General features: G+C 35.2%; 1 protein-coding gene across 1 annotated transcript in view; it reads left to right on the top strand.

Moving 5' to 3' along the window:
* The window catches only part of LOC128983939 (DNA-directed RNA polymerase III subunit RPC2-like), a 51717-nt gene that overhangs the window by 16434 nt on the left and 22829 nt on the right, over positions 1-12454 (top strand). The window contains exons 8-13 of the mRNA XM_054403216.1: positions 411-596; positions 2029-2142; positions 4549-4749; positions 5847-6163; positions 6474-6574; positions 11172-11375. Of these exons, the coding sequence (XP_054259191.1) occupies positions 411-596; positions 2029-2142; positions 4549-4749; positions 5847-6163; positions 6474-6574; positions 11172-11375 (1123 nt within the window). The remainder of the gene's footprint in view (positions 1-410; positions 597-2028; positions 2143-4548; positions 4750-5846; positions 6164-6473; positions 6575-11171; positions 11376-12454) is intronic.

Genomic DNA, 12454 nt, shown 5'->3' with positions numbered 1-12454 from the left:
AATACCACTATAATGCCGATATCTGATTACGGTAATAAAATAACACTTAACGCATAACTATGAAAAACACAGGCAGATTAACACCTTTAGTTATAGATAGTCACCTGCAATATGGACACCCTCTTTCAATTTTGTATCAAAAATCATCATAGAGCCGCGCCGACTTAAAATACGTGAGCTTGCCTAATACAAAAGTTTACTTTATTGAAATTATTTCATTCTTTTTAGAGCGTTCGGAGTCGGTTGTATTTTTTTACAAAAAGAAATTATATCATGTTAGCATTGGAATTGCATGTCCACCTCTATCAATAGTTAAACATTAAGCATATAGAAAAAATGTCCTTGATAAATGTTTTTCCTGTTCATTGGTTAAAACAAGCAAAGGGTTTTCATATGAATATAATCAACAGGTGGAGAACTTTAACTTCAAGCTAAAAGCTATATACACGGCTCTGATGCTGCGAAGGGTAATTCAAGCGCAAGATGATGTGGAAGTGGTCGATGACCGAGACTACTACGGCAACAAACGCCTCGAGCTAGCTGGCTCACTGCTGTCACTCATGTTTGAAGACTGCTTCAAGAGGTTCAACTCAGAGGTGAGAAACGACCAATCACCTGTCAATACCACTGTATCTCACATAGTATACAACCTAGAATTATCATATTTGCCATGTATGGTATGGTATGGTGTATGGTATGTATATGTTGTTTATATGTATGGTGTAGATGTTCAATAAGAAGGGATTTGACAAGGGATTTGACAAAATTTGAAACATACAGGGGGTTAAGGGGGGGTAGCTATTTCCGGTGGAATTGGACTATGTTTAAGCCTACAAATTCAAATTGAAAACATCTTTATTTTCCGTACATGTACATGGGTACAAAATAGTGTCAATGTCACAACATTTGTAGATGACTCAGTTTTTTTGTCATCAAATCAGGATCCTATTTTGGCATCGTCAAACTTACAGGCTGCATTAGACGACTTGTCTCAGTGGCTACAAAATTGGAAAATTAAAGTTAACAAAACAAAATCCATTCAAGTTACCTTTACCATGACAACAAGAACTTGCGCCTCAGTAACGTTGAATAATGTCATGCTTCCACAATCCAACGAAGTTAAGTACTTTGTTATACATCTTGACAGAAGACTTGCATGGCGTTTTCACATTTGAAACAAAAGACGTTATTTAAATTTGAAAGCAAACAAACTAAATTGGCTTATCGGCTCGCCTATCGGTCAAAATTCAAAATTATTCTAGTCCTTTTTTTAATCTTCTGTTTTTCTTGTTTAATTTCTGAACTTATTCATGATTTCTTTGTGTAATACACATTTCGATAAGTTTGTTTTCAAAGCATAAATTAAAGTAATAATCAACTTTTTGTGAAAAATTTGTATTTTTCTATGATTTTCTATGATTATGCTTACCGGTATATCATAATCATACCTTTATATTTTGGTCTGTACAAGTTGAATTAACGCTTGGATCTTAAATATGATGGAAAATTGTTTTTGCAGAATTAAATCATCCACAACTTTTGTATTTAAAGTTCTTTCTATTGCCAACGATTTTAGAATAAAATCAGTTTAAAGTCAAACAAAACTGTGAAAATTGACTTTATCCTCATGTTTGCCCCTTAAAACAAGGCAGTTCACATTAAACCACAATTACCAAACTCTGTATTTCATTAGAGCAGCTTATTTTGTAACATAAAAATACATAAATTTGTAAAAAGTGGTTAAAAACATATTGTACAAGTGCTTAAAGTACACACTTGATTAAATTTTAGGAGTTATTGATCATGCTATTTATTCTGAAATAGGTGCCAGATAAAACCCGTACCGCAAAAAATTATAAATTTTCTATTCTAAAACTTTATTTCAGGGTTAGTTGTTACCATTAGCCGAACTGTTGTAAAATTTTTTGTAAAACGGTAATAATTTTTTTTTAAAACTGATGTTAATAAAGTGTTATATAAATTGTTATAATACAGTAGTTCCAAAAATAAAAAATATTGTAATTACAGTTGAAAGCAATCGCAGACAAGAACATTCCCAAGATCAAGGCAGCACAGTTTGATATTGTCAAGCATATGAGGCAAGATCTGATCACTAATGCACTGGTGTATGCAATATCAACTGTAAGTATCAATGTTTTACAGGTAAGGTTATAGAGGTAAGGAGGGATTCTTAAGTCACACAACACATCAATGTATTCTTTTTTAGTTATTTTTTTGTGGTTGAAAGAACATTTATGTTATTAATGGGAGTGTTTGAACATTTTTCATCAAGTTTTAAAAAAATACCACCACCTGCAGGGTAAATGAATTTTCATTTACCGAGCTGGGTTTTCACTCAAATATTCCCCTAAAATAATCAGATTTAATTCCTATTTAAATTATGTAAACTAGGTGAAACCCGTCGAAATCGACGGTTGGGGGCCTCCTCGTTTATATGGTCGTGTGGCTTCATTGGCAACAAATAATGCAAATCAAATAGCAATATGGTATTTCCAAAGAGAAAAAGATACTGTAAATTGGCTGTTACGTAAATATTGACACTTACATGCATTGTTAATCAACTTATAAAGGATAATGTGATTTAGTTTAAAAGAAATATGACCTTTCTGTTATGACAGTAGCTGCTTAAATAGTTATTTACTCTTCCAGCCAAAATATCGTGTTACTTTCAATGATGTTACCAACCCAGTGGGCCACGGTCCGTAATATAGGCCACTGCAAATAATGTGTCAAGATAGGTACCATTTTAGGCAAGGTTTTTGTGTTTGGATGTTATTAGACACGATAAGAGTACACTGAACTTCTTCTGCAGATGAATAACTGATGGAGAAATATAAGCCGATTCATAAATTAATGTCACAATGCGAGTTTGAGCATTTTGTAACTATATGAGAAAGTGACATAGTATTTTTTAGACTGCTGCTCAGTGCACTTTAAGAATATGTTTTTTAGAGATAAATTAAATTATTTTTGTTGCTGAGTAGCGCTAGTAAAAATGCACAACACTTTTTTGTTAGCCTAATAACATTCAAAGGCTCTCTAAGAGTTCAAGAAAATAACATTGCAAATACCTCTCAATAAATGTGTGTTGTTTAAAATACAATTTAAAAATGAACAGCTGTTTCATTAAAAAGTATTATCCACATGGCCAAAATGTAAACAAATCGGTGGAGGGATCTTTAAAGGCTTCTGCGACAGAGCCCTAAGGGAATTTACTTAGTTTTTCTTTTGATAAATCATCTACAGACCAAGACCTTTCTTTGGACACCTCTACCAAGTTTCTCCGCCCAACCGTTCTCTCAAATTAGTGGAGACAAAGTTTCCAATAAATATTTAAGATTCCCCCATGTTAATCTTATGGGAGAAAACCCAACTTTGATGGAAGATCCTGTCCAAACTAATAAAGATTTCAAAAAACAAAAAAAACTTTGCAAAACTACAGATCAGGGCCATTGTTTTGACACTTTAATCGTCAAAATCGGTCCAAAAATGAGGGAGGAGTTCTGTTCACAAAAATCGGCTTAGCGTATTATATATATAGATTGTAATGTAATGAGTACTTAGATTTGCTGCTACAGGGAAGGTAATAACATTGACTATTGGATAGTCAAAGATAATAAGCTGTGAATTTATTGAAATGAGATTAATAAGCTGAGCTGTAAAGCTAAGTATGGAATAAACAAATGTGCCAAATTTGATTAAAATATATCCATAAACAAGCAAACCACCACAGTTTACTTATTCTCCATAACAGTAACATAAGAATTTTGAATTTACACATTATAGAATTTTCTTCATAACTGTTATAAGACAACAACGCTTAACTAAATTAATTTTTGTATGTTCTACAAAATAGTTGGGGAAGAAATTGCAACATTTTTTTATGTTTTGGATGTCAAAAATGGGAAAACCAATTTTTACCCCATGAGAGGGCTCATTAAAACCCAGTTCCCATAGCCCGATCAGATCATGCTGGTTCGCAAACTCGTTTAAATAAATGTAGACACTTTTGTACTAAATTAAATTAAATTTGTAAAATTTTTGCTTGAGTTATTGTGCTAACGGACACACACACACACACACATATTAATTCAAACGGATGGTGTTTTTAGCCTCAAAAAAAAAAAACAAAAAAAATTGGTCCTAAGTCTAGGTCTTGGTGTGAGACCTACGGTGATAACTTATTCCCTATGAGAAATTCACGAAAAAACAATATACCAAAACATAAACTGAATTGTATTTTTCTACCCTCCATCACCATGGTTTTCTTTCAGGATTTCAATTCTGGTTTTGACTATGTAGATCCCTGTGTGGGTTTTCTTTTGTGATTCCTCACCCTTAGCTTTGTTTGTTTGCTAATCTTGTTATTTTTTAAGTACTGTCTCATCTGAGGGCGAGATCAGATTTCAGATCCCAACGCTATAGAATCTTATTTTTTCACCGTGATAGAAAATGTTGGCAATAACTCCTCAAATAACATATAAAATTATGTAAAGAGTAGAAAGTACTGATTGTGAACATATCTAGGGTAACTGGACCATAAAGAGATTCAAGATGGAGAGGCAGGGAGTGACACAGGTGTTGTCTCGTCTGTCCTACATCTCCGCCCTGGGGATGATGACCAGGGTCAACTCTCAGTTTGAAAAGACAAGGAAGGTGTCGGGGCCGAGGTCTCTGCAGCCGTCCCAGTGGGGAATGTTGTGCCCTTCAGACACCCCTGAGGGTGAGGTGAGTACTGGGGAAGGAGAAAGCTTAGTCGTGTACAAAGTGTAGCAAAAGTTTAATTTTAATGGTACTTATGTACAGTAGAAGTTTTTCCTGAAACAGTATCAAGGGTGGGTGATGTTGATTCTGTTATATTTCAGACTTTAGAAACTTATATTTATTACAACTATTCAACAACTACTTCACTTACTTATTAGTTTTTACGTAAAGGTTTGTGTTAAGATAGCAGGATTATGTAAATAGGAAAGATTCCACTCTTGTACCAAAAATACTTTACAGTAGTATGCTACTCTGCAAGACCGGGAAGTTGGTGTTTAAAAGCATGAATGTTCCTGTGTGAGGCTGAACAAGGGATTTTGTACGAGTAGTGCAAACACTTTCCCAGATGAGTCTTGTACACGCTATTTTTATTTTAACACAAACAGTATTTTCAACGGTTTTAAAAAGTTGACGTTTCCAATATTTCCAATAAGAAGTTGTGTTAGGATAGCAGACTTTACTTGATCTAGAGTCCATAGTACACATTAACCTATAGAACACTAAAATTATAATTTTTCACTGTGACTGACTGCAAACAAGGTTTGAGTTGGGAAGAGGGATTCATGAAGGTATAATTTTTATCCTTCCATTGTTGAAAACCATCCTTACTTTTTACTCAAGCCAACATTAATTTAAATTTGTACAACCATGTTTTTACTGAAGTTTAAAATTATAATTGTGCAGTTTGTATTTACTTTATTATTTTATTCATTCTCCTTGTTCAGGTTTGGATGTTTAGTCCACAGTCTTTTAGCACTGCTGTATAGAATTTAAACAGTTTTCACCTTTCTTGTTCCTTCTCACCCTATCAAGTACAGTTCGGCCTCTCAGTCAGAGTTTGTAAATTCAACTTGACAATCCCAGGAGTAGTCTGCAAATGTAATCATCTTATGTAAAAAAATTAAATTCAATAAACTAATTTGAATCAAATATTGACTGTGGACTCAGCATGGCCAAAAAGTGTGCCAGGAGCTCAAAAACCCTGTGGAACATTAAATAGCTCAATGACCCACTACCCACTACAAACTGGGCATACCTAATGACTCTATCTTTATGTTTAGGCATGTGGACTTGTGAAAAACCTTGCTCTAATGACACACATCACGACAGAGCTTGAGGAGGGCCCAATTGCAAAGGTGTTGTATAACATCGGTGTGGAACACATCAGTCTTCTCAACGGTGAGGAGATGTATGCTCCTGGCATCTACCTAGTCATTCTCAATGGAAACATCCTGGGAGTGACTGGTAACTACCGCAGGGTTGTGAGGGTGTTCCGTCTGTTGCGGAGGTGTGGAAGAGTCAATGGGTTTGTCTCCATCTATCCGCAACACAAGCACAGATGTATCTACATATCCTGTGATGGAGGCCGACTGTGTAGGTAGGATCATTATGCACTGACTGAAGACTTTGAGAACAACAGGAGTATTTTGTTTTAATGATTCGATACTGTTAATCAATGGTGTTTTTGAAAACCTTTTTTATTGTTTAGTAGATGGGCTATATGACTAGCTTTTAGCTGGAATAGTTTTCCAAAACTCTTTGCATACAAATGCTATGTATTATTTTTCTAATTTCAATTTTCTATTACATTGGATCCAAAATAAATTCAAGTTAGTAATTTTTCCCCATTATTTTACCCTGAAGGAAGATATTTATTTTCATCGGTTATATATTTGATTTATTTTCAGGCCGTATATTATAGTGGAGAAAGGAGAATCCCTAGTCAAGCAGCATCATTTAGATGAGCTAAACCAAGGAGTTAGAATATTTCAAGACTTCATTTTCGATGGTATGATTTCTATTACTTGACATGACATGACCAAAACTGTTTGTAGACATAGCACAAAACAATCTTCTTAACCACTGTTTTTATAAAGCTCTCTATAAAAGCTTTGATTTAAAATATTCAATACTTTTTAATTTTCAAATTCTTAATCTTTCATAAATTTACACAGTTTTAATTAATGAAATCGTTGAGTGTAAAAAATATGACAATTAAAGAAACGGAAAGTAAATAAAAGAAACGTCTTATAACACTTAAAACATATATTTACGCTTATACTGTTACTCACAAGACGGTAAATATACAAAAAAGGTGGTAAGTGGTGATCGATTTCGATTGGACACTCCAATCATCATCAGACCCAATAGGCGAATGACAAGAATCTTGAATGGCGTCCCTACTTATACCCTATTGGCTACCGGAAGCACCGGCCAATACATTTTTATAAGTGCAACTGGAATCAAAATGTATTTGTTCATTAATCAACTTATTTCTATCTTTACATTTTTCCTTATAAATATACAATTCTTCCCAAGCATTCATTACATATCCTTTCTTACAATTCTTTAAAATATCTAGACTATCCTCCATTTTTCCTAGTGAGTGCCCATTTTGTAACAGGTGTTGTGCGACATTTGATCTTTCCGGTTTGTTGTTCCTCCATGCAGATATGTGGTTTTTGAAGCGGTTAACGAAGTTCACAGTCTGTCCAATGTAGAAGCTATCACAATCGTCACAATTGATTTTATATATGCCTGAAGTGTCGAATTTGTTACAATCTTCTATTTTTGGATGCAGTATTTTACTCATGGTGTTCTGAGTCCTGTAGGCTATTGAAACTCTGTATTTCTTGAATCTGTTAGCAGTCCTTTGTGTTGTAGTCCCCGTGTAGCTAAATGTGATATATCTAGTGTTTTCCTCTTTTATCTCTTCTAATGTTGTTCTGCTGTGTAGTGTATTCTGTCTATCGATTTTCCTCCTCGTCTTCCTTGCGATGTCCTCTATCGTCTTGGTCCGAAATCCATTCACTTGAGCGATCTTCTTAATGGTGTCCAGTTCTTTTTTCCTATTGGTTTGGCTAAGTGGGATCTTATAGGCTCGGTACAGCATAGATCTAAAGGGTGCGGTCTTGTGGATTGTCGGATGGATAGACTTGTTGTTGATTGTAGTGTCCGTTTGCGTAGGTTTCCTGTAGATGTCAAACTCTATCTTGCTGTCTTTTCTCTCTAATGTGAGGTCCAGGAATTTGATCTTTTTGTTTTCTTCAAACTCGTTAGTAAAGGTGAGGTTCGGGTGGTGGTTGTTTAGTGTCTGCATCATCGTTTCGTGCTCCTGCTCCTGGGCTTGTCTGAAGATAACAAGAATGTCGTCTACATATCTAACATACAGTTTTACATCATGATTTTTTCTTAAATTCGTTAACATTTCTTTTTCCTGATGCTGTAAAAATATTTCTGACAAAATTGCCGAAAGTGGACTTCCCATAGCTAAACCATCTGTTTGTTCGTAAAATCTATTGTTAAATCTAAAATAATTTTGCTTCAAAACAGTCACAAGTAATTTTACAATCTGATTGACATATTCATCGTCTAAACTATTCTGTAAAAGCCTACATTTAACAAGATCTACAGTTTCGGATACAGGTATGTTTGTGTACAGATTTGCGATATCAAATGAGACTAGCCTACTATTCGAATCTATATCTATGTTCTTGACACGTTCAACAAATTCATAACTATTCTTTACATTGTATACATATTCTAATTCTAAATCATTGCTGAGCTTACTTGCTAACAATTTTGAAACATTGTAGGTAGGAGCACATTTAAAGTTAACTAATGGTCTGATGGGTACATTCTTCTTGTGTATTTTTGGGATCCCTTTCATCACGGGCGCTTTAGAATTTAGGATGTTCATCTTCTGTCGACATTCTTCGGGAATCACTCTGGTGCATCTCTTCACGACGTCGGACAGCTCTCTTTGGTACTTCTGCGTTGGATCCTTTTTCAGCTCTTTGAAGTTATTTTCTTTGAACACTGAATATATAAAGAAGACGGAAGATTTCATCAAAGAAAATAACTTCAAAGAGCTGAAAAAGGATCCAACGCAGAAGTACCAAAGAGAGCTGTCCGACGTCGTGAAGAGATGCACCAGAGTGATTCCCGAAGAATGTCGACAGAAGATGAACATCCTAAATTCTAAAGCGCCCGTGATGAAAGGGATCCCAAAAATACACAAGAAGAATGTACCCATCAGACCATTAGTTAACTTTAAATGTGCTCCTACCTACAATGTTTCAAAATTGTTAGCAAGTAAGCTCAGCAATGATTTAGAATTAGAATATGTATACAATGTAAAGAATAGTTATGAATTTGTTGAACGTGTCAAGAACATAGATATAGATTCGAATAGTAGGCTAGTCTCATTTGATATCGCAAATCTGTACACAAACATACCTGTATCCGAAACTGTAGATCTTGTTAAATGTAGGCTTTTACAGAATAGTTTAGACGATGAATATGTCAATCAGATTGTAAAATTACTTGTGACTGTTTTGAAGCAAAATTATTTTAGATTTAACAATAGATTTTACGAACAAACAGATGGTTTAGCTATGGGAAGTCCACTTTCGGCAATTTTGTCAGAAATATTTTTACAGCATCAGGAAAAAGAAATGTTAACGAATTTAAGAAAAAATCATGATGTAAAACTGTTTGTTAGATATGTAGACGACATTCTTGTTATCTTCAGACAAGCCCAGGAGCAGGAGCACGAAACGATGATGCAGACACTAAACAACCACCACCCGAACCTCACCTTTACTAACGAGTTTGAAGAAAACAAAAAGATCAAATTCCTGGACCTCACATTAGAGAGAAAAGACAGCAAGATAGAGTTTGACATCTACAGGAAACCTACGCAAACGGACACTACAATCAACAACAAGTCTATCCATCCGACAATCCACAAGACCGCAGCCTTTAGATCTATGCTGTACCGAGCCTATAAGATCCCACTTAGCCAAACCAATAGGAAAAAAGAACTGGACACCATTAAGAAGATCGCTCAAGTGAATGGATTTCGGACCAAGACGATAGAGGACATCGCAAGGAAGACGAGGAGGAAAATCGATAGACAGAATACACTACACAGCAGAACAACATTAGAAGAGATAAAAGAGGAAAACACTAGATATATCACATTTAGCTACACGGGGACTACAACACAAAGGACTGCTAACAGATTTAAGAAATACGGAGTTTCAATAGCCTACAGGACTCAGAACACCATGAGTAAAATACTGCATCCAAAAATAGAAGATTGTAACAAATTCGACACTTCAGGCATATATAAAATCAATTGTGACGATTGTGATAGCTTCTACATTGGACAGACTGTGAACTTTGTTAACCGCTTCAAAAACCACATATCTGCATGGAGGAACAACAAACCAGAAAGATCAAATGTCGCACAACACCTGTTACAAAATGGGCACTCACTAGGAAAAATGGAGGATAGTCTAGATATTTTAAAGAATTGTAAGAAAGGATATGTAATGAATGCTTGGGAAGAATTGTATATTTATAAGGAAAAATGTAAAGATAGAAATAAGTTGATTAATGAACAAATACATTTTGATTCCAGTTGCACTTATAAAAATGTATTGGCCGGTGCTTCCGGTAGCCAATAGGGTATAAGTAGGGACGCCATTCAAGATTCTTGTCATTCGCCTATTGGGTCTGATGATGATTGGAGTGTCCAATCGAAATCGATCACCACTTACCACCTTTTTTGTATATTTACCGTCTTGTGAGTAACAGTATAAGCGTAAATATATGTTTTAAGTGTTATAAGACGTTTCTTTTATTTACTTTCTGTAAATTTAATAACACGTACAATGCTGATCAAGAAGTTATTTAATTAAAGAAAAGAATGTACTTAAAAGAGCTTTATTCTTGCTTAGGATTATTATGTACAAGGATAGGAATCAGCTAGCTTACCTGGTAGACAGAGTCCAGATTAGCCTTGATTACACATTAAACACATGAGACAACACAGAAAAACTTAATATTTCGTCCCAGTTAGGGACTTCATCAGAAGGGAGAAGAAAGAAAACTGGCAGTTAAAGTTCAAATTCAAAAGTTCCACAAGTGTTGCCAACTGTTGTTTAAAATGAGATGAACATTTCTGTTGTTATGTACATCTTTAAACACATACACTCATATATACACATGGTAGGTTGATTATTAAAAAAATGTGAAGCTAACTGAGGGAAAGGTTGGGTGAATTATCTGATGTTAAGGTTATGAGTGTTTCAGTAATGTATTGGTAGGCTAGTTCCCACCTTGCACTAGTCTTTGGGGAGGGATTTGATGGCTTTTGTGGTGAAACATGTATCAAAATCTATGTTGTGGTTTACTGCATGTATTGCAACGGGCTTGTATTTGTTTGTTTTAACATTCTTGTATTTGTTTTAAGATCTTGCTTACACACCTGACCGTGTAGTTTAAGGCAATAAAGATTGTAGGATGAGGTGTTTACTGACTAAGATCGGTTAAACCAGAACGATTTCAAGCGATTTATCTATGATTTGTCTGCACAGGATTGATAGAGTACCTAGATGTGAACGAGGAGAACGACTCGATGATTGCTCTGGATGAAGAGAATATAGTACCAGAGCAGACGACACACCTGGAGATAGCAGCTTTCACGTTGTTGGGAGTATGTGCTGGACTGGTGCCTTACCCCCACCACAACCAGAGTCCTAGGAACACCTACCAGTGTGCCATGGGAAAACAGGCTATGGGTAAGTCCTTAAATATGTCCCAGAAATCATCTTTGAATTGTTGAAGATACACAATAGACAATGTCAGTTTTCGACTCTAGTTCAATGAAGATGCCTTCCAGTTCAATGAAATTAAATAAAAAAATCCTTTAATTCACCTTCTAAAAAAACCCCCTCTTACAATACAGTTAGCTCTCCTATCATCTACCAGGACACATCAGAAACACTTACTTAGAAAACTTGCTTACTGTCACTCCCATGACCATTTATATTATAGAAGGTAAAGTTAATCTCAGCTAACTGCCTCCACTTCCTCTGATTTCATGCCTATGTTTCCAAGGCATATCCCCAACTACTTTATCTTACGAATTCTTCGAAGGGCGTCCAAAAAAGAGATCATCCATATTTATTTTACTAGCTTTTCTCCTTTATTATCAGCAAATTTCATCCCTAGATCTTGCTTCATCAACCACATCTAGTTCTTGAAACAGATCCATCAGTTGATTATGCTTCATTCTACATACTCAATTTTATATTGTGGGACAATTATTTTTCCAAGTACTTTTGACTTTACCGAAAAATACAGCAATACACTTCTTTCACACTATACAATTGTTTTGTCTGCTTAAGGGAGGTCTTCCAATATGAACAGTCTTGCAATACATACCTCCTTAAGATTTGTGCCTTCCTCCTGTCGCAGTATGTAACTACCTGGCCTTCCTACTTGGTTGTTATTAATTCAACGATGTCAGATCTTTGTTATAGACTAGAGTTTGGAAAATATCTTATTTTCTCTGGTATACCATACTCCAACATAATTTACTTGAAAAAATACTAGGGATGGACGGGATTGAATTTTTAGTTCGGGACGGGACGGGACGGGATTTTTATTTCCTTCCCAAAATTCGGGACGGGACGAGACGGGATTTTTTTTGTGCATAAAAAGAAAGTACTGTATTGCAGTTACCAAAAAAAGACATACGAAATCAATTTTTACCATTTGTGGCACTGATCTATAAAAACCAAAAAATGGGTAACAATTTACAGGTACCTATAGTAACTTTTGACTCGCGGGTCACGGGGTGATCGTCTGTATGACT

Source organism: Macrosteles quadrilineatus, unplaced genomic scaffold (assembly GCF_028750875.1).
Source record: "Macrosteles quadrilineatus isolate MER2022 unplaced genomic scaffold, UCM_ALF_1.0 Scaffold_2__2_contigs__length_208266976, whole genome shotgun sequence".
In the NCBI taxonomy this organism is placed as follows: Eukaryota; Metazoa; Arthropoda; class Insecta; order Hemiptera; family Cicadellidae; genus Macrosteles; species Macrosteles quadrilineatus.
This window is presented reverse-complemented; position numbering and strand designations above follow the sequence as displayed.